Source organism: Platalea leucorodia (assembly GCF_965183815.1).
Source record: "Platalea leucorodia genome assembly, chromosome: 5".
Classification (NCBI taxonomy): Eukaryota; Metazoa; Chordata; class Aves; order Pelecaniformes; family Threskiornithidae; genus Platalea; species Platalea leucorodia.
In genome coordinates, this window is record NC_138827.1 from 59,064,051 (window position 1) to 59,082,869 (window position 18,819).

At 54.4% G+C, this 18,819-nt stretch overlaps 2 protein-coding genes across 2 annotated transcripts in view; one reads left to right on the forward strand and one right to left on the reverse strand.

Moving 5' to 3' along the window:
- Positions 1-738: 738 nt before the first annotated feature.
- On the forward strand, positions 739-6,928 carry FTCD (formimidoyltransferase cyclodeaminase; the record flags this gene model as incomplete). The annotated part of the gene is made up of 14 exons (XM_082311530.1): positions 739-792; positions 1,608-1,791; positions 2,172-2,300; positions 2,490-2,578; positions 2,831-3,010; positions 3,096-3,233; positions 3,553-3,684; positions 4,336-4,397; positions 5,182-5,311; positions 5,450-5,611; positions 5,871-5,914; positions 5,995-6,133; positions 6,548-6,643; positions 6,842-6,928. 14 exons carry the CDS (start codon positions 739-741, stop codon positions 6,926-6,928), a joined length of 1,626 nt encoding a protein of 541 aa, XP_082167656.1.
- A 5,115-nt stretch (positions 6,929-12,043) lies between these two features.
- Positions 12,044-18,819, reverse strand: part of COL6A2 (collagen type VI alpha 2 chain) — a 28,823-nt gene continuing 22,047 nt past the window's right edge. Inside the window, exon 28 of the mRNA XM_082312055.1 lies at positions 12,044-13,621. Coding sequence (XP_082168181.1) covers positions 13,014-13,621 — 608 coding nt within the window. The 3' untranslated portion in view covers positions 12,044-13,013. The remainder of the gene's footprint in view (positions 13,622-18,819) is intronic.

The window sequence follows — 18,819 nt, forward strand, 5'->3', positions numbered from 1 at the left end:
TCGGGGACGGGCCCCGCCGCCCGGCCCCGGGCAGCAGAGCGGCGCCGAGCGCCTCTGCGGGGATGCACCGGCCCCCCGCACGCTTCCCCGCTTCCCAGGACAACGGGGCGCCCTGGGGGGGCCGGGGGTGCCCATGGCGGGGGGCAGGTGTCTCCCCCGGGGGCGCCGGGCCGGGGCTGTGATGGCCGAGGGGTGAAGGCGTTGGACTCGAAATCCAATAGGGTTTCCCTGCGCAGGTTCGAATCCTGCTCACAGCGACAGCTTTTACCCCGTGCCCACACTGGGGGGCCTGGGAAGCAGCTGTCCCCCACCACCGCGTGGTGCTGGTGCTCCTGTTGCCGTGCCCTGGGCAGGAGCGTGCTGTCCTATTCGGTAGTCACAGCATGGTGCTGGGCGCAGCAGATGCTTTTCTTCCTGTAGCATCACCCTCTCCTAGCAATTAATTGGCGCTGGTGGGTAATTAGTGTTGAAGACCGGCCCTGGCAAGCAGGCAGTGCCCTTGTGCCCTGAGCTGCTCCGGGTGCAGAATGGACAGTCTGACCGTTGTTTATCCAAGACCCTTTCTGACTCCTGGCTGCTGATCGATGCAGTTAATGAGAAACCCTGGCTCGGGGAAGAGGCAACAGGATTGGGTGCTGGGAAGCTTTTGCTCTGCAGTGGGACAGGAAAGGGCAGGCAAACCCACAGGGTGCGAGGAGCTGAACTGGAGGCCGTGGGGTGCAAGCAGCCCCTGGGACCATGGCCAAGCTGGTGGAGTGTGTCCCCAACTTCTCGGAGGGGAATAACAAGGAGGTGAGAGAGCGCGTGGAGGGCTGAGGGCTGGGCGATGCTGGGTGCAGACAGCTGGACTGCCCCAGCAGAGGGGCCGTGCAGGCAGCACCTGCTGCCAGACTCTGCCCTGCCTCCTTTGAAATGCTGTGCACCTTTCCCTGCCTGGCTAATGCCAAAAATGCCCAAATGCAGACCCTGCTCCCTTTTGGCACCTTGCTGAGAAGTGGGGGCTCAGGCCTCCCCCCCCCCCCCCCCCCCCAGGTTGCTGTAGCACCAGAACTCGAGGTGGTCTGGCATACCCCCTCAGAGAAATATTGCTTGCAGTTGTTTTGCCAAAACATGCCATCCAGGTTAATGGGGGCTGTGCTGGGCATCAGCCCTAGGCTGATCTTCGGCCTTGCTCAGGGCAGGGAAGTTCAGCAAACCCAAAATTGCAATAAAACCACTGCTTCCCGCAGGGAACAGGCTTTGCAGAGCCAAATCTGTTTTGAAGCTGGCAGGGGACAGTATCCTCAGAAACAGCAATTTGTGATGGTGCTCTCCCATGTGCAGCAGCCACTGGGCATCTCTCCCCCACCATGGCAGGTTTGGGGCTCACTGGGAGCTGGGGGTGTCCCAAACCCCCTGGGTAGGAGTGGGATGCTCATGCCTTTGGATCCTGCGTCCTCTGCAGTGCGGGGCTGCATCCCCACACTGATCATCCTTGGGTCATCCCCAACCCCAGCACCGGTGGGAAGGGGGGGAGCTGAGAAAAGGCATCCCCCACCTTGTGAAGCTGGGGCTGTGGTGTGGGTCTGGCTGGCTCAGCCGCCTTGTCCCCCTCTGCTATCCGGCAGGTAATCGATGCGCTGGGGCAGGCCATCTCCCAGACGCCGGGCTGCGTGCTGCTGGACGTGGACGCCGGCGCCTCCACCAACCGCACTGTCTACACCTTCGTGGGGTCGCCCGAGGCTGTCATCGAAGGGGCACTGAGCGCGGCCCGCGTGGCTGGGCAGCTCATTGACATGAGACAGCACACGGGTGAGCTTGGGGGCGGTGCAGGAGCTGATCTGGCATGGAGCATCCCTCAGCTGCAGTGTGTGGTTGGCTCTGGGTGCGCCTTGCATGGCTGGAGCTAAAATCAGCTGCCGGTGGCCAAGCACAGTATATTACTGCACCTGCAGCAAGCAGCGCTGCCAGGGTGGATGGTGGTGGGACCGTGCAAAGCTCTTGCTCATCCTCCTGATCCAGAGAGGCAGAATCCCTCCTGTCCCTGGGCTGGAGTAGACATTACTGCTGCAAACTCAGCTTTCCTCATGGCAGCAGTTCCCAGTCTGCAAAAGAGGCTGGGAAAGGGCTGTCTTCCCTCCTTTTCTGCTTGCTCTTCCCAGCTCTAATCCTTATATCTGCCCTGTCACCAGGCGAACACCCTCGCATGGGAGCCCTGGATGTCTGCCCCTTTGTGCCGGTGATGAACATCAGCATGGAGGAGTGCATCACCTGTGCCCATGTCTTCGGGCAGCGCTTGGCAGCGGAGCTGGGGGTGCCTGGTGAGTGGGGGCCAGGAACCTCTGCCCATCCCATCCCACCCCACATGCTTCCAGCTGTGGAGAAACTGCACACCTTTTGCAAAAGCTTAACCAAATAAGGTTTGCTCCCAAATGGCAAAACCAGACCCTGCTAGATGACGTGCTGCCAGCCCCTGCCCAGCGGTGCTCATCCCCAGTTCTGTCTTGCAGTTTACCTGTACGGAGAGGCGGCACGGGAGGAGAGCAGGAAAGCCCTGCCCACCATTCGTGCTGGGGAGTATGAGGCGCTCCCTGAGAAGGTGAGCCTGGCAGCACCCGGCTGGGCGGCACAGGCTGGGCAGAGCTGTGTCGCACCTCCCTGGCTTTGGGGAGGGTGCCAGGGGCTAGCATAGTCCCTTCACACCAAGAGGAGCTGATGAAATGCTTTGGGTGCTGCTGAACATGGAGGTGGTTGTGGCAGATGCCGGCTGGGAAGGGAGACACTGTCCCCGGACAGGTGGCTTGTGCTGCTCGGTGGTGCTAGCCCACGCACTATCCTCCCTCCTCCCTAGCTTGCAAAACCAGAGTGGGCTCCAGATTTTGGGCCCCCAACCTTTGTCCCTCGGTGGGGGGCTACAGTGACTGGTGCCCGGACGTTCCTTATTGCGTACAACGTCAACCTGCTGTGCACCAAGGAGCTGGCTCACCGCATCGCCCTCAACCTCCGCGAGCAAGGTCGTGGCATCGACCAGGTAACCCCATGCTGGTGGCATGCTGGCAGCAAACCTGCTTGCCCCCGCGCCTCCTGGACCATGCCTTGACTGTGGTTCTTGGCAGCCCGGGCGCTTGAAGAAGGTGCAGGGCATTGGCTGGTATTTGGAGGAAGAGAATATAGCCCAGGTTTCGACAAACCTGCTGGACTTTGAGACCACACCGCTCCATGCTGTCTACGAGGAGGTCTGCCAAGATGCAGAGGTGGGTGGCGTGGGGTGGCACATCACGCTTGTTCCAATGGGGACTTCGCAGAGGATGCCTCTCTCCAAGTTTTTCTCCCCAACCACAGGTCAGGACCTGCTTTACCTCATGCTCAGCTCAGCCAAGCTGTCCAGAGCGCTGAATGGCACAAAAACCCCCAAAAGCTCAGCAACATGCTGCTAGCCCCCAGCTCCTCCATTGAAGGCTTTTCCATGAGCTCCCCAGTACCTGGGAAGGGATGAGGACCACCAGGCTGGGGTGGTAGCGGAGGCAGGGCAGATGGCTCTGGGGACAGTCATGTTTCTGATGTCCTTTGCAGGCACTGAACCTCCCCGTGGTGGGGTCTCAGCTGGTGGGGCTTGTCCCCAAGAAGGCCATGCTGGACACAGCCGAGTTTTACATCAAGAAGGAAAAACTCTTCATCCTGGAGGAGGAACAGAAGATCAGGCTGGTAATGTGGCTCCTCCTGGTACCAACATAAGGGTGGGATCACGAGAGAGACACACCCACGCACCCCCAGTCTCCCAGAGTGCACTGAGCAGGGATTTGGGACCACAGCAGCCCCCAGGCGTGACACTTGTCTGGTGCCTGGCAAGTTGTGAGTGCACAGCAAGTAGGACAAGTTGTTTTATTGTCCTGAGGATGCTGAGATGCTCAGGGAGCAGAGAGCCCATCCCGTGAGGACAGAGCATGGGCAGCAGCTGCCCAGCTTGCCTGCGTGGAGGCCAGGAGGGAAGGAGACTCAAGGACAGTGTGTGGCATTATGGGAAACTGTCCCAGGACCGGCGTAAGCTGGAAACAAGGAGACGGGCTCTGCTTTTCAGCTGCAGGAGGGAGGGACTTTTCTACCCTATGGGGAACGTGCTAGATAAGAGCAAGCTAATTATTTATCAGTGCAGTTTCCAGTCATTTGTAGGCGGCCGCACGCCGCCCCCAAGTCTAGGATGGGACGGGCTGGTGACGCCAGCTGTCCTCTCCCCGGGTGGTGGCCTGAGCAACTCTGTCCTAGGGCTGGATCACCCACGGTTAATTAACAGCAGGGAATGAGGATGCAACGGGACTTATTGCAACGGGGCTGACATGGCAGCGCTGCTCCTTGCAGGTGGTCAGCCGGCTGGGCCTGGACTCCCTGTCTCCATTTCATCCCCGGGAACGCATCATCGAGTAGGGACCCCCATACTTCTTCTCATCATGGTGCCCATCCCTGCCTGGACGCAGGGATCCCGCTGCCTGCGTCTTGCACTCATCTTGTTTTGGGAGTGGCGCCTGCACCCAGCTCCTCTTCACACCCAGGGGACATCTCTGCTGGGTGTTGTGCAGGCGTTGGGTGGTCCCTGCTGCCAAATGCTGATGGTTGTGAACGTGGGGTGGGGGGACTCCAGGTCACTCAGGCAGGCAGCGGGAACAGGTTTCATGGCCAAACTTGAACATGTACATGTTAAACCCTCCACCCCATCCCCAGCCCAAATTTCACTGCCTGCAGCTCACATGCTGCCTTCCAAGGAGAAATGCCATGCTGCAGCTCCCAGTGAAAAACTCATGTCTGTTGGGGGAGAGGAAGGGAAATACACCTGTGTCAAGGCGAAATCAGGACATGCACTTTAAGTCCTTGTCATCCCCCCGCCCAGGGACATGGCTGCAGGCATGTTTCTGTCCCACCAAACTCCATTTGCATGAGCCCACCCTGTCTAGTGCAGAGCAATGCCCCACACCACCAGGACACGTGCTCCCCAGCTGTCTGTCTGTCTGTCCCCGTGGGGCTCCTTGTCCTCTCCCTGACCCTCCCACTGGGTTTTTTGGGCTAGCCCCCTTCTCAGCCACCCGCAGAGCCAAGGGGTGGATGAAAACCTGTTGGAGAGGGTGGTGCCAGGTGAGAAGGGTCTGGGTGGTGGTGGTGGGTGTCCCTGCACCTGAGGTGGCTCTGACCCATGGGGCTGCTATGCCACAGGTACCTGGTGCAGGCAGGAGAGGTGGACAGGGGGCTGGTGGCCAAGCCGCTGGGCGCCTTCGTGCGAGCAGTCGGTGGGAGGTCAGCAGCACCGGGAGGAGGCTCCGTGTCCGCAGCCGCGGCTGCCTTGGTACGTGCCTGACACCGGGATAGGGTCCCTGCCTGCCTGAGGGGTCCTCTGGCTGTGCTGAGACCCCGAGGGGAGCCAGCACGGAGGTAGCGGCAGGTGCTGTGTCCTGCTGGAGGATTTACCCCTGTGCCCTCGCAGGGAGCGGCGCTGGGCTGCATGGTGGGGCTGATGAGCTACGGGAAGCGGCAGTTTGAGGAGCTGGACCCCATCATGAGGAAGCTGATCCCCCCCTTCCACCAAGCCATGGACGAGCTGGTGGCGATGGTGGATGCCGACTCCCGTGCCTTCAGCAGCTACATGGTAAGGTCCCACTGGTGGCAGACATCCCATGGGGAAGCGAGGGGCTTTCCAGCTGGGAGGGGGGCTGGCATTGCTGTGCCCTGGTGTCCTTAGGAGCAGGGCTGTGACCTTGGTCCAAGCCATGGCCAGGGGAGGGGACATCATCACCTAAAGGAGGTTTGCAAGAACATGGGAGTTATCGGGTCTGCCCTGGCCCTTGATGGAAGGCATGTGGGGTCTCAGAGCAAATGGCAGCAAATCTGCTTTTCTTTGCCTGCAGGAAGCTATGAAGCTGCCAAAAAGCACCTCTGAAGAGCGGGAGAGGTGAGCTGGGCTGGTGGGGACTTGCAGACTGGGGGAGCATGGCCACCCAGTGCTCACCCCGGGGCTGTCCCCCCTCCCAGACGCATGGCTGCCATGCAACAGGGACTGAAGACAGCTGTGAGGGTGCCCTGCGCCCTGGCAGAGAAGGTGAGCGGGCTCTGGCCTGCTCTGAAGGAGTTGGCACGCCACTGCAACCTAGCCTGCAAGTCTGACATCCAGGTACAGCCCCAGGCTCGTGTGCTGCCCTGACTGCGGCTTTGGAGGCTGCTGGGCTCACAGCTTTTCCCTGCAAGGTGTCCCATCATGTCCTGACCTCTGGGATGACTCTCTCCAGCCCCTCTCTGACCTCCACCAAGACTCTCTCTTCCACCAGCTAACTTTCTGGCAGCTTGCAACCCTTGTAGGAGAGCTGACCTCCACCAGCCCTTGCCTGAGTTTTCCCACCTGTGTGGCAAGGCCATGAACAGTTCCCCCTGCCAGAGCCACATCCTGAAAATACTGAGTTGGAAAGCATTGTGTGCCACTGGGTCATGGAGGGTGGGAGTCCTGCAGCGTAAGGGTCTGCCCTGCTTCAAGACTGTATGGTGGTGCTCTGGTTCAGCAGGAGAGCGTCTTGCAAGCATCTTTTCCTAGGTGGGAGCCAAAATGCTGGAAGCATCTGTGTTCGGAGCTTACTTCAACGTCATGATCAACCTCAAAGACATAACGGATGAGAAGTTCAAGCTTGCGGTAAGCAGGGGCTGTGTGTGTATGCCCTGGCCCTGGTGGTGGGCATGAGGTGGGACAGAGATGGAGATGAAGTCCCTGGGACCCCTCATGCCCAGGCACTCCCTCCCTTTGCCACCAGTGGGATGCATGGGGTGGATGGTGGATGGCTCTTCTGTCCTGTCAAGTGGCAAACGATGCACCTTCTCCCTCTCCATGTAGATGTCGCAGAAGGTCTCCGGGCTGCTGGAGGAGGCAAAGCAAGGCTCATCGTTCGTGCTGGCACTGCTGGAGAAGCGGGCGGCCTGAGAGGGGCTCAGGAACGGGCTGGGGGCTCTGCGGTGGCAAATACAGCTGGGAAACACACTTGTCCCTGCCTGGGCTCCTTTGCGATCCACCTCAGGAGAGCTGCTCCGCTCAGGCAGATCCCAGCATCATGTCCCCTGCTGGCCTTTCCCTGGCCAAGGGTAATTTTTGCTGTCTGGGGCTCAGATCCCAGTCTCCAACCCCTTGTCCCTGGGGCAGAAGGAGCTGGCTGGGCTGGCAGTGTCTAGGGCCACAGGGAGGGGCCAACGGAGGGGATGGCAGGGACCCTGTGGTGCTGCCCAGGAGGACATCCCTGTGCGTGGGCACCTCCTGACCCCACACACCCTGTGTGCTTCTGTGCCCAGAAACCACCCCTGAGACACCCCCCTGCCTGCAGGGCTGGGGCAAGACCTGATGCGGTCCCTTTCTGCAAGGTGTCTTTTTGACGATGTATGACGAGATCAGCCCATTGCATTGCTCAGTGGCCCAGGGAGGGAGCGCTACCAAAGGCAGGGCGGCATCGGGGGTGTTAGCATGGTGATGGGGATGGGATGGGAGGAGCTCTACCCCCTCCTCACAGACCCCCTGAGAGGAAGACCTGAGACTGTGTCTAATGGCAGATATCACCTCCTCCACCCTCATACCATGGCAGCACCCTGAGCAGTGTCACAGGGAGTCGTTAGCTGGACCCTGAGACAGCAGTGCCTGCGGGAGGGTGACCCCCGCGTGCCAGCCCCCTCCCCCCGGACACTGTGCCCCTTCTGGGAGCACTGAGGCAGGGTTCGTGGTGGGAACACCTGACTCACCCTATCACCTGATACCGGGAGGTGAAACCACCACCCTCTGTCCCCTGTTTTTATCAGCCCTGTGGGACCTTTGTGCCGGCTGGGAGCGGCGTGTTGACGTTTCCCATGTGCCCATGGTGACGGCTGTGGTGCAGGGAGCGGTGCAGCTGGTTCCACCACTCAGCAGTGTCGCCCCTGCCCACCGCACCCCTCCTCACCCGAGCCAGGCCCTGGTATTTAACAGGTGCCTGCCACCCCGGGAGAGCCGTGCTGAGGACAGCGATCGGGGGTGCTGCTGGCGGTGGTGCTTTCAGAGGGTGCTGCCAGCATCGCCTCTGCTGGGAGCTTTTCTGCAGGTTCGGTGAGCGAAAGCGGCTCCCCGAGGAAGCAGTGCCTGGTGGGGTCGCAGGGCAGCTGGTGAGCACGGGGGCAGTGGGAGCACGGGTGCCTGTCGGCCAGGGTGCACCGACCCCATAGCTGGCGCTGCACTGAGACATGGTGTTCCCAGCCCCTTGTGGTCCACAAGGATGTGGGCTGGGCACCTGGCTCAGCTGGAGCTGGTTTATAATTTCCATTAACAATGGAAACCACATGCCGAGGCTTTGGGGGTGCACAGAGGTGGGGACAGCCACTCTTGGGGTCGGTGTTGTCACTTGAAGGGACGGGGTGGCTGTCAGGGTCTGCAGGGGGGTGGCACTCCTTGGGAAGCGAGCGTGGTCTCTGCTTGGGGCAGACATGCGGGGCAGAGGAGCCGGGTCCTGGCTGCTGGCAGGGCGATGATGTCCCTGTGACAGGAGGTGCCATGAGGGAGCACTGATGGTGCCTGTCCTTCCCTTGCAGCTCAAGGGCCGTGGAGGATGTGGAACCCCAACCCAGGTGAGCAGCCATGGGGCTGGGCAAGGCTCTGGGTACTACACAGACATTGGGGCTCGGAGAGGGGCTCAGTGCAATCGCCACGGGCACCCAGGGGGTTTACCTGCATACCAAAGGGGAGTGGGGCATCATTTGTGAAGAGGGGGTAGACTGGGAGGGTCCTTTGGGTGCATGGGTGCACCAAATCCCTGCATTGCCTGTTTGGGGAGAGCCTGGCTCTGCTCACTAACAGCCCTCCTCTTCTTCCTAGGTGCGCCCGGGGGGGTGCCACCACCGCAAGTGCAAATTTGCCCACCTGCCCCTCCGGGATACCCTGGTCCCGGCACTCCAGCAGGTCCCTACCCTGGCTACCCTCCAGTGATGCCTGGCGCCCCTGGAGCCTATCCCCCCGCACCCCCAGGTGGCTATCCCTGTGGCCCCCCTCCGTCTGGCCCCTACCCGCCGGGGCAGCACCCCCATGGGCACCCTCTGCCGGGACATCATCCCCATGGGCATCCCTATCCGGGACCACCAGGAATGCCGGGATGCCCACCATGCCCCCCTGACAGCCATCACAAGCACCATAAGAAGCACAAGAAGAAGCACTCCAAGCACCACGGAGGCAAGGTAAGAGTGAGGCGGCAGTGGATCCTTCCAAATCATTGCTGTGGTCCTTTGAACCCCCTCACACATGCCACAGCATCCAGCCTGGGCAGCTGGGGCTCCCGTCTTCCACCCTGTGGCAGCTGGATGGGCTGCCAACACCTCAGTGGCTTTTTTTAGATGTGGAGACTCCCATTTGGTTAATAAATAGGCAAGCATGAGTCATTTCAAGTGAGTCTTTTGAAACATGAGCCATTAAATTCCTTGAAGCCATTTGAAACAGTGACACAGCTCAGGGTGCACTGTGCGGCATATTAAATCCCAGGACTTTGTCCTGCTCACCCGAGAGCGAGTTGTGCCTCTGTAAGGGACATTCACTCAGTGTCCTGCAGCAGAGGAGCAGTTCAGTTCCCTCTTAAAAAAAAAAACCAAACAAAAACCCCAAACAAAAAAAGAAAAGCAATTCTTTCTGCCAGGAGTAGATGCTGCAGAAAATACCATTCCAGGGATAGGCACCATCCAGAATAGGTCTGAGTGAGGGACTGCTAAACAAAACCCCAGCTCCACAGTTGGAAGTAGGAGCATTTCCCAAACAAAGCAAACCATCAGCTCCTCTTACTGTGTAAGGGCTCTGAAAGTGATCTGCCTTAATGTTTGCTCTCACTGACAGAGAGCAGGACCCTTCTGGAGTTTGCTTAATTGGCCTGAACAGCCTTGTAAAATAATAATTAAAAAAACAGCCCTCCCATGATATGCCTGTAATTATATTCTCCAAGCAGAAAAATAATAGCTCCAAACTCTAAAATGTGTTTTGTAACAGCATTGCAATAAACATCATGGTGATGTTATTAGTAGCCATTTTATCTTCAAGTCAAGGTATCCTGGCTGGGGTTTGCTGTCTGAGGCTGTGGTGCTATGCTGACTCCCATGCAGGCTCACCCTCTGCATGGCCCCCAGCTTGCAATCCTGCCAGCCTGCAAACCTGAGGGCACCCCTTTTGTGGGTGTGCAAAGACACCTGGGGAGAGGTGGGTCTGCAGCCACCACTGCTTCAGGCTCAACCAGGACCCAGCTGGGCGCTGGGAACGGGCACCCACCACAGGATCGCTAAGACCTATTAGAAATGGTGTGAAAGAGGGTTGTTTTATCTCCTCCAGCACTCCAGCAGCTCAAGCAGCAGTTCTGACTCTGACTGAAGAGGACATCTCCCACCCTCACAGAGGTGAAGCGACGAAATGTGAAGCCAAATGCCCCATGGGAACCACCTGCATGTTGCTCCACTCCTTTCCCCTTTCTCTTAGAGCGGCGTTTTGCTTGCTGAGTGGTTTTCTTGTTTTTAGTTTGTAAATTCTTTGACCTGGAATTGCTGTGAGATGCTGGGCAACAGCTCTGTCCTCTGTCTTTTGGGAAAGCACACTGAAAGTCATCCCCGAGGCTTCAGGTAGTGGCGTGGGGAGTATCACGTGCTGTTTTTCAGTCTGCTGGTGTCTGCGTGGTTTTTCCTGTGCAATGATGCTGGTTGCTACCATGGATCTCACCACCTGTAGAAGTCCTTACATTTTGCATGAGGTTTCCTGGCTGTAGCAGAGGGGCTGCCCAGGGAATGCCATAACTTTCTCCTTGCTGAGCTGTATGGGTTGCCATCCTGCATGCCAGGGTAATAATTAATATGAAAAAGTAGCAAGCTCTTGTTCTGAAGCCCCTGAACCATGGCCATGGGACTGCAACATGCTCACTAGAAAAGGTGAAAAGCCTGGCAGTGCTTTCACCACAACAATTTTAACACACGACTGCTTTTGCTGCTGTTTTATCTTTGTTTTGCACATTGTCATGGCTCAAGAGGACCCCTCCCAGCCCTGTTGTTAAGAAGGCTTTGCTGCCAGCCAGTGTGACTGGCTGCTGGACCCCATGGCACAAACACGGGCAGCTCACTGTGGCAGAGGGAATCTCCAAGAGGTGGCGCGGCCCCTCTCACCCACATTTACTGCCAGTGCAGCCTTGTTCATTCTTGTTGCACTGCTGGCTGGGCGTGTGTACATGCTGGGGCAGTGGGATTTCACTCCTGTGGCTCCTCTCTGGATGCAGTTGTGTTTTGTCCTGTGACCCTCTAAGCTCCCCTACAGGTCTCCTTTCCAAAAGAGGGAAAACATGGCAGTGACACTGCAGCATGCATGGCCACAGCTCCCCACCACCGTGCCCTTCCCTGCACCTGCACTGCCGGCTCCTCTGCACCCTGTGCCTGGGGTCCCCTACAGACAACCCAAGCCCTGCCCAGGCTCTCATCCCCATCCCACGTCCACCACCGTGGATGCGACCTTACAGAAATGCCCCTGTCCTTGGAGGGTTCCCCTGTCCCACTGTCCTGGCTTGAGACACCCAAGTGTTGGATGCAAGAGGGGCTGAAGAAAGAGTGGGGAAAGCCTGACTCAAGTGCAATGCCACGTTCGTGGTGGGGAAAGGCACAGCCCCCCTCAAAGAGGGGCAACTGAAGACCCTCGCTTTCCTCACCCATGAACAGGTGAGGAACATGAAGCAAGTGAAGAATGAAGACACGGTCTTCGTTGTGCTGAGAGACCACAGTTTGATGGGCAGTGGGGGGGGTGCAGGGCCAGGGGGCAGAGGAACAGGTCTGCAAGGGGACTGCTGGAGACAGGGGGGAAAGCTGGAGAGGCCTCATGAGCATCCTGTGGTCCTTCAGGTCCTCAGCAGTGCCCCGTGACCCCTGTGCTGCACGGACCCCTGCATTTGTGAGGAGAAGCAGAATACGAACTTATCCAGACTTCTCAGCTTAGCACTAGGAGAATCAGCTGCTCACTAAAAATAATTAAAAAAAAGAGACAAACTACAAAATAAAGAGGCTTTTTCAGGATATGGTGAAAAGAGTTTATTTGTTTATTTTTGCAGACAGCACAATTCAAGTTCAAATCTGGGCATTGCTCAGCAGATACCGGTGGGAAGAAGGCACCACAGTTGCTTTGAGCACATTGGGATGACAGGGAGGCAGCTCCAGTGGCTGCCCAGTATTTTGTGAGATGCTGAGAGACATGCTGCCCCTCTCAGCCAAGATTTTGGGTGCAGTAATAAATGAACAGGTTTTGATGAAGGTCAGAATGGCAGAAGGAAGCAAGGGAGATATAGCCTACAGGAAAATGAAGATCTTAAAGATCATCTGTGAAATTCAGGCTAGATAGACCCCCAAAAGGAGCATCTGCAGACAGCTGTAGAAGGCAGCAAAATCTCTCACCATCCCGTTGCTACTGGGAAAGAGGAGCAAGCCACCAAGGGCCATGCAAAAGGAAAGCAAGTTACTGCCCATTTCAAGCAGCATGTGATGTGTCATAAACTCACTTGGTTCTCTCAGGGCAGAAGTACTGAGAGAACAAAAAAGATGAGATAATCTGGAAAAGGGGGTTGCTAAAGAATGGGGGATGTCACAATTGTAAAGCTCCTCGCAGGACACTGAGGGGTATTGAGAGTTTTTGAAAACTAGAGATGATAATTTGTCCTACTACACTGGAAAAGATTCTTGCTTCTTTGACAAGCCCTCCTAGGATTACAGTACGTACGCAAGGCATGGCTTAGTGTGTGTAAAGCTTTACAGAAGTTGTTGTATGGCTCTGTAGCCTGCTTTGATCTTGGTTTTAATTAGCACCATAAATGTAAGATACACGACTTTTCATCATGAAAATCAAAAAAGAGCTCTGGATTTTGGCTAGAAAGGAGGACCCAGAGGGCAGCTGTTCTGGGCCATCTCAGAGTCGCTAGCAACCATACAGAGGGAAGAAAATGAAACAGGTAATATCAAGGGTGAGTATACTGGTGAGAGGAGGACATGTGCACTCCCTTCATTTAACATATCCACCTAATGAACCTGTCGAAGAAGCTGGGCTGGGAGAGGCTGTCATAGTCCTTCTCCCGGAAGATGGCTGCCCTGTCCCCGAGGCCAAGCTTCAGCAGGACGTCCATGTCTATGTCACTCCCAAGAGCCACTACTGTGGGCATGACATCTTGCTTCTTCATGGAGTTGATGGCCTCCTCGAGGTTCTTGCTTCCTGTGATGCCATCAGTAATGAAGACAAAGGAGAGCTCAGCATTGCGCCGGGCGAGTCGCTGCCCATCTCCCGGGCTGAGCACGATGTTGTTGATGGCGTGTATGATGGCTGACCCAATGTTGGAGGATGAGTCCAGGTACTTGATCTGTGCCAGGGCATTGGAGATTTCTGTCAGGTTGTAGGTCAGTGGGAAGACCACATCCTGGTCCCTCTCACTGCCATACTGCAGCAGCGCAATCCGGGCATTCATGTTGTCACTGTTGCTCCTGGCCAGTGTGAGCTGTCGGGCCACCTCCTCCACAAAGTGGTGGGCCCTGTGGAAATTCTGCTCCCCAATCCTTTCAGAGCCATCGAGCAAGAAGACGACGTCAACGGGGCGCTGTGTGCATTGGGCCACTGCAAGCTCTGCAGGAGAAAGAAGACAAGAGTTGGGAGCGTAAGAAAGCCTACAGGATAAGGCTGGGGCTTGCCTTGGGCAATTTGGGCTAGAGTTGCCTCTGTGCTTGTTTGTCCAAAGAAGGACCAGCCCCATGCTGTTGCCAAAGCCTGTCTTTGCAGCTGGTAATGTAGGAGCTTTGCTTCTGATTCCCTCACCTCCTGGGCACTAGGTCTTAATGAATGTTAATTCTGGGGCCTATGACAGACCTCCACAAGCATCCATAAGATTAGACAGGTCTGTGCATTTCAGTCCCAGAATTACATCCACCTTCTTACAGCAGTGCCCAGCTCTTATCTGTAACAGAAATATCCAGAGATCAATGGCAGGCAGTGTCTGCAAACCTCTCAGTTACTTCCAGAGAGTGGTTTACTTTCAGAGTTACTCTTCACACACAGATTTGTAGGATAAAAGCTGTTTTCATACCTTTCACCCAGATTAGTTTAATCAGCAATCACTAATTCCTAAAGAGCTTATAAAGGTTGGGTCATATGATTGGAAAACAAGACTGCCCTTGTCGATGCACCTGTACATAGTAAAGCGACTTTTGTAATATATAACAGACTAATATTTGAGTGAAACAACAGTGGGACATTGCTCATTAGTCACTCAGAACAGCACCTGTCCACAAAGTGGGCATATACACAGTGAATGAACTCAGAAAAAAAAGGAGAAGAAAATAGCCATCTTTGGAGACAGTTGTTAGTTATGGACCATTATTTTATTCCTTTGCAGTAGTTTTGTGTATTGCATTTGGTGTTCCCCTGTGTGCACTGCTTCTCCAAGAAACACTGCCATTACTGCACTGTTGAATTTTCTTCTTCTTCTTCTTCTTTTGAGTTTCCTTCTCTGCTGAAAGCATTAGTCAGGAATATGATTGCAACAGCAGTATTGATTTGTGATGTACACGCTGCAGCTGGCCACCCCCTGAGTTGGAAGCAGGGCAATGGTCGTATAACTGTCAAGCAATTCTGTTGCTCTAAGACTGAATCTTGAAAGAGTGAAGTCCTGGAGCCAATGTCATGTTGTGTTGCATGACTGGCAAGGAACAGGAGATTCTGGAGCAGCCCCAGCTTGAGCATCCATTTCTGGCAACAAGGAGCAATATTTGGGATATGAGTATCACATTAGGTTGAATTTCCGTACTATGAGCAAATCCAACTTGACAAAGTGCTTCCTCAGTGCTGAATGCTGTTACACCTGGATTCAGCATCATGGGGTGCTGAACCGGCATAATTCCTTGTATAAGCTGAGCAACAAATGGATCAGTGTTTAGTACATTAGTACTATGTGTGTAGTCAACATTCGGCAAACAGCGAAGTTATATTTTAAGCAAAATAGATACATGTTCTCTTGAGACTACAGAGACAGTGTCCAACATGAATCCAACAGCACAAGACAGCGTAGCAGAAGCTCTGATAGTGCATATCATTGAGATCACAGACTGTTTGGCACCACTTCCATCCATGATAAAACAGTCGGACTTGATGCAGAAACTTCTGCTGGTACTCATGGTTTAACCTGACTCTTTGGACATAAGTCTGTGGTTGTTTCTGTATCATGTTCCCTGACCTTGCAGACTGGCATTTCTCCTTAGCCCACACTGTAAAACATATCTACAATGATGGCATGCCTTGAATGGTGCTTACCATACATTGTCTTACTGCAGACAACAGGCTTCTGCAATGCCAGTTCTGACTGCAGTAGAAACCAATCTCCAAGCGATGCTTTTCCCTCGTGAGCTTTTTGAATATCGCATTTTGAAATTCAACTGCGATACTCCACTCCTTTAAAGCAATAAAGGTACGTACTCACCTCTGCCCAACCTTCCTTGAGAAATGTTGTCTAAAGGTACATTGGTGCTGCAGTTCCTGGTACACAGTCACTGCTGCCACAAGGATACTTTGCCTTGGCAGCGCCTGCACTCCTGGTCCTCACCTGCTCTGTGCGGTCGTGGAGGGGGAAAGGAAGGAAGGCATGCCCCTTGCAACCACATAGTTCGAAATCTATGTAGGTGTCTGCAAAAGCAGGTGGAAGCGAGCGGGTGGGAGTGAGGGCTGCCTATTGTGTTGAAGTGTTACCAGTCTGTCTCCCCCCATGCTTGTCTACACGTAGTCATGTTTCTTGAGATGCCAAGCAAGATCCACCTACCTCCCACAGGACCCGAAGCAAGCCTTAAGAGCTACTAGTTAAGCAGACCGCAGCTGAGAGCAGCATCACTCCATGGAGCTTCAGTGAGAGTGTAACACATGCCTGGCTCTCCAGGCAGCCTCTACTGCAGGAGCACTCCACAGAGACACTCCACTTGCTGCTGAGCCCTCACAGCTGGAGAGGGCTGCCTTTGAGCTGTGTGATAAGATGCTTTTACATATGAGTTATCCCATGGGAACGCAACAGATGTGAGGCAGTGCAGCAAAACTTTGGGTTTGTCCTGTTCAGTGTCATGCTTCAGTTGCAGCTTGTTCCCGTTTCTGGGAGGCTGAGGACCCAAGCACCCTTTCCTGCAGCAAGGAACAAGATTCTCATCCTTAACTGGGAGATAAGCCATGAATTAGGCCAACTAAAATGTTCACATCATGCTTTTAATTGGAGCACCAGTCCTTCTCATGCAGCTTACAGCAAGGCACGAATGCCTGCAGCTCACCGTACTGCATACCATGTGCTAGGACACAGCTGAGGACATCTAGCAGAGATAGCACGCAAAGCAGAAATACCATTGATTTTCCTGCCATTAGCAACCCATCTAGTTATGTGCATGTGCAGAGTAACCCCACCCATTCACATCATGTTCCTGCTTCTTCTAAAACCTGGGTAACTTGTATTTCATCTATTATTTCACAGTGTTGACAGTGGAGATGAAAATGACAGCAAGATGGGGACTGATCTCCCAGCCCTTTCTGGGGCTTCCTGCTTTTACAACCCCTCCTGTGTCTTCGGGGAGGTGTGGACTCTCCTTTCCCCAAGCCCTGATCTGTGTCCTTCCTTTGCCCAAGTGCTTCACTGAAGGAATTGCTGCTGTTATGAAATCTAGCTGGTTTTATCAGAGGGATTAGCCAGGATTATGTTAGCAAACCACTACTACACTCACTTGCCTCTGACTAATAAGGGCCAACGCAAATCCTGTTGAAGCAAAGAGACGTTTTCTCCCCCCCTTTTTTTTTTTTGTTTCCATAATGAGCTGAAGGTTTTTGAGAGGTAAAAAACTTTGTTTCCAATGTTGCACTGCTTTGCTAGGAAATATTTCCAAAGGAAATGAAATATAAAGCCATGGTGTGATGAGGTCTAAACCCCCTTTGCTGAAGTCTTGCCAAATCCTCCTCTTGTTCAGCAAGATGTCCCAGCCCTGAGATGTTCTCTTCCGATCAGTGTTTCTTTGGGGCTTTTCATCTAGCATCATGGCTGGAACAGCTTAACTACACTGAGTTCAGTCGTCTTACTTGCATCCTAGCAGGCTAAGTCACATGCTACTTTTTCAGTAAAATCAAAACAGAGTACGGAGCTTGGCTTTCCACAGGCTATCTGGAATATGTGGATTATGACCAGATGCTAGCATATGGACTCAGGCACAGTCAGATCCTCATCCTTTTGCCTTCACCTAAAACTCTGAGCACACCATTTAAAGCTCTCTGAACAATTTTACCTCTATTATACACCAACAGCGGAGTTCTCTGAGCTCCATGTCCCTATAGACTGGGAGCAAAAAGTGCCTTGGGAGAAAGACTATTTTTGTGCAGTGCGTCTAACCTGCTCATGTGCTGAGTGACACAAACACCTCCTCTGCATGCCTGTCACTGTATGGCTTCTAGCCTAGACTGGCAAGCCACCGATGTTGGAAACACTGCAAGAAGTTCCAAGTGGGCAAGTTCATCTTTCCAATTCCCATGCCTGAGCTTGGCAACTGGCTCCACTTTGCACACCTGGAAATATTACAGCCCAACTGCATTTTTGAAGACCATACATCTCCCTTCTGCCCATTAAATGTGACATTTGCTCAGTATACTTTATTGCAACAATACCATGTCAGTTAGAGAGGCTGCAAAATTCACTTGCTGGCAGTAAACACTTCTGCTCTTCTGTCAGCACATGAAATGCCATTTTCTCTTCTTACAGCTTGAGAGGGCAGTAGTTATTCTGGAGGCAGGAATGGCAGTCACCTGCCTGACTTTTTGTGAAAACCAGGGCAGCTCATGGAAATATCACCCCTCGTCTAAATGCACGTACCTGCAGTGCAATTGGTGGCTCTGTAGTCTCTCTGAACCGAACTAGCACTGGGTATGGATTGAATGGGTTATACAAGTTTAAATACTTGCTTTTAAATAGCTCACAAAACCTATCACAGAGGTTTGACTGTGCAGTCATGGATTTTTGCTTTGGACTGCCTGGTCCTACATAATCTCTACCTCTTGGATATGAATAGGTACATGTTGCTAATTAAGAGAGAAGAAACACAAATGTACAAGCAGAGAAAAAGGCAGAGGGAGCTCGTACAGCTTCTGAGAGAAGCACTCCCCAGGTTTTGGGGCTCTCAATGAAAAGCCAGGGTTGTCCCCTCTCCCATACTGTTTGCTCTTTCCTCAATACATTGTACAGAGACACTCACTGTGGCGAGAGGAGATGCACCTTGCTTTGCCAGTCTTGCCACACAACTGGTTTGCGGGACCCGAAGAGAGCCCTCGTGGTAACCCAGCAAGAGGATGCAGAAGATGCTTCAGAAGCAGTCAGCAGATACATATGTAGGAAGGCGTGGGAAAACCGCATTGTTAGGCTCTCTGCAAATGAGGGGCTTGCTCTGGCCCTCAGCCACGTGCATGCCAGCAGTCTCCTTGGTGGAGCCTGGTGCTTGCGCGTGGCTGAGGGCTAGGACACGCTAGCCTGCCGGAGCAGGGTGGGAGCACGGGAGCACTGGAGGGGAGCAGCATGGCTGGCTCAGAGACCAAGGCAACACAGCTCCTCTGCAGAAAAGCAATTAGGTGAAATAAGAGCACCTCTTGACATCACTGGAGAAAGCCGCCATGCTCCTCAGCCAGCCAAGCAGGAGAGGACTGCCCCTTGTGTCACATCCCCAGCTGAGCACAACCAAGCTGTTTCAATGCCTGTGTTTCTCCTAAACTAAAAGCATCTACCAATGTACCTGTCCCCTCTGCCAAACAGGCACTCAAGGAAAGAT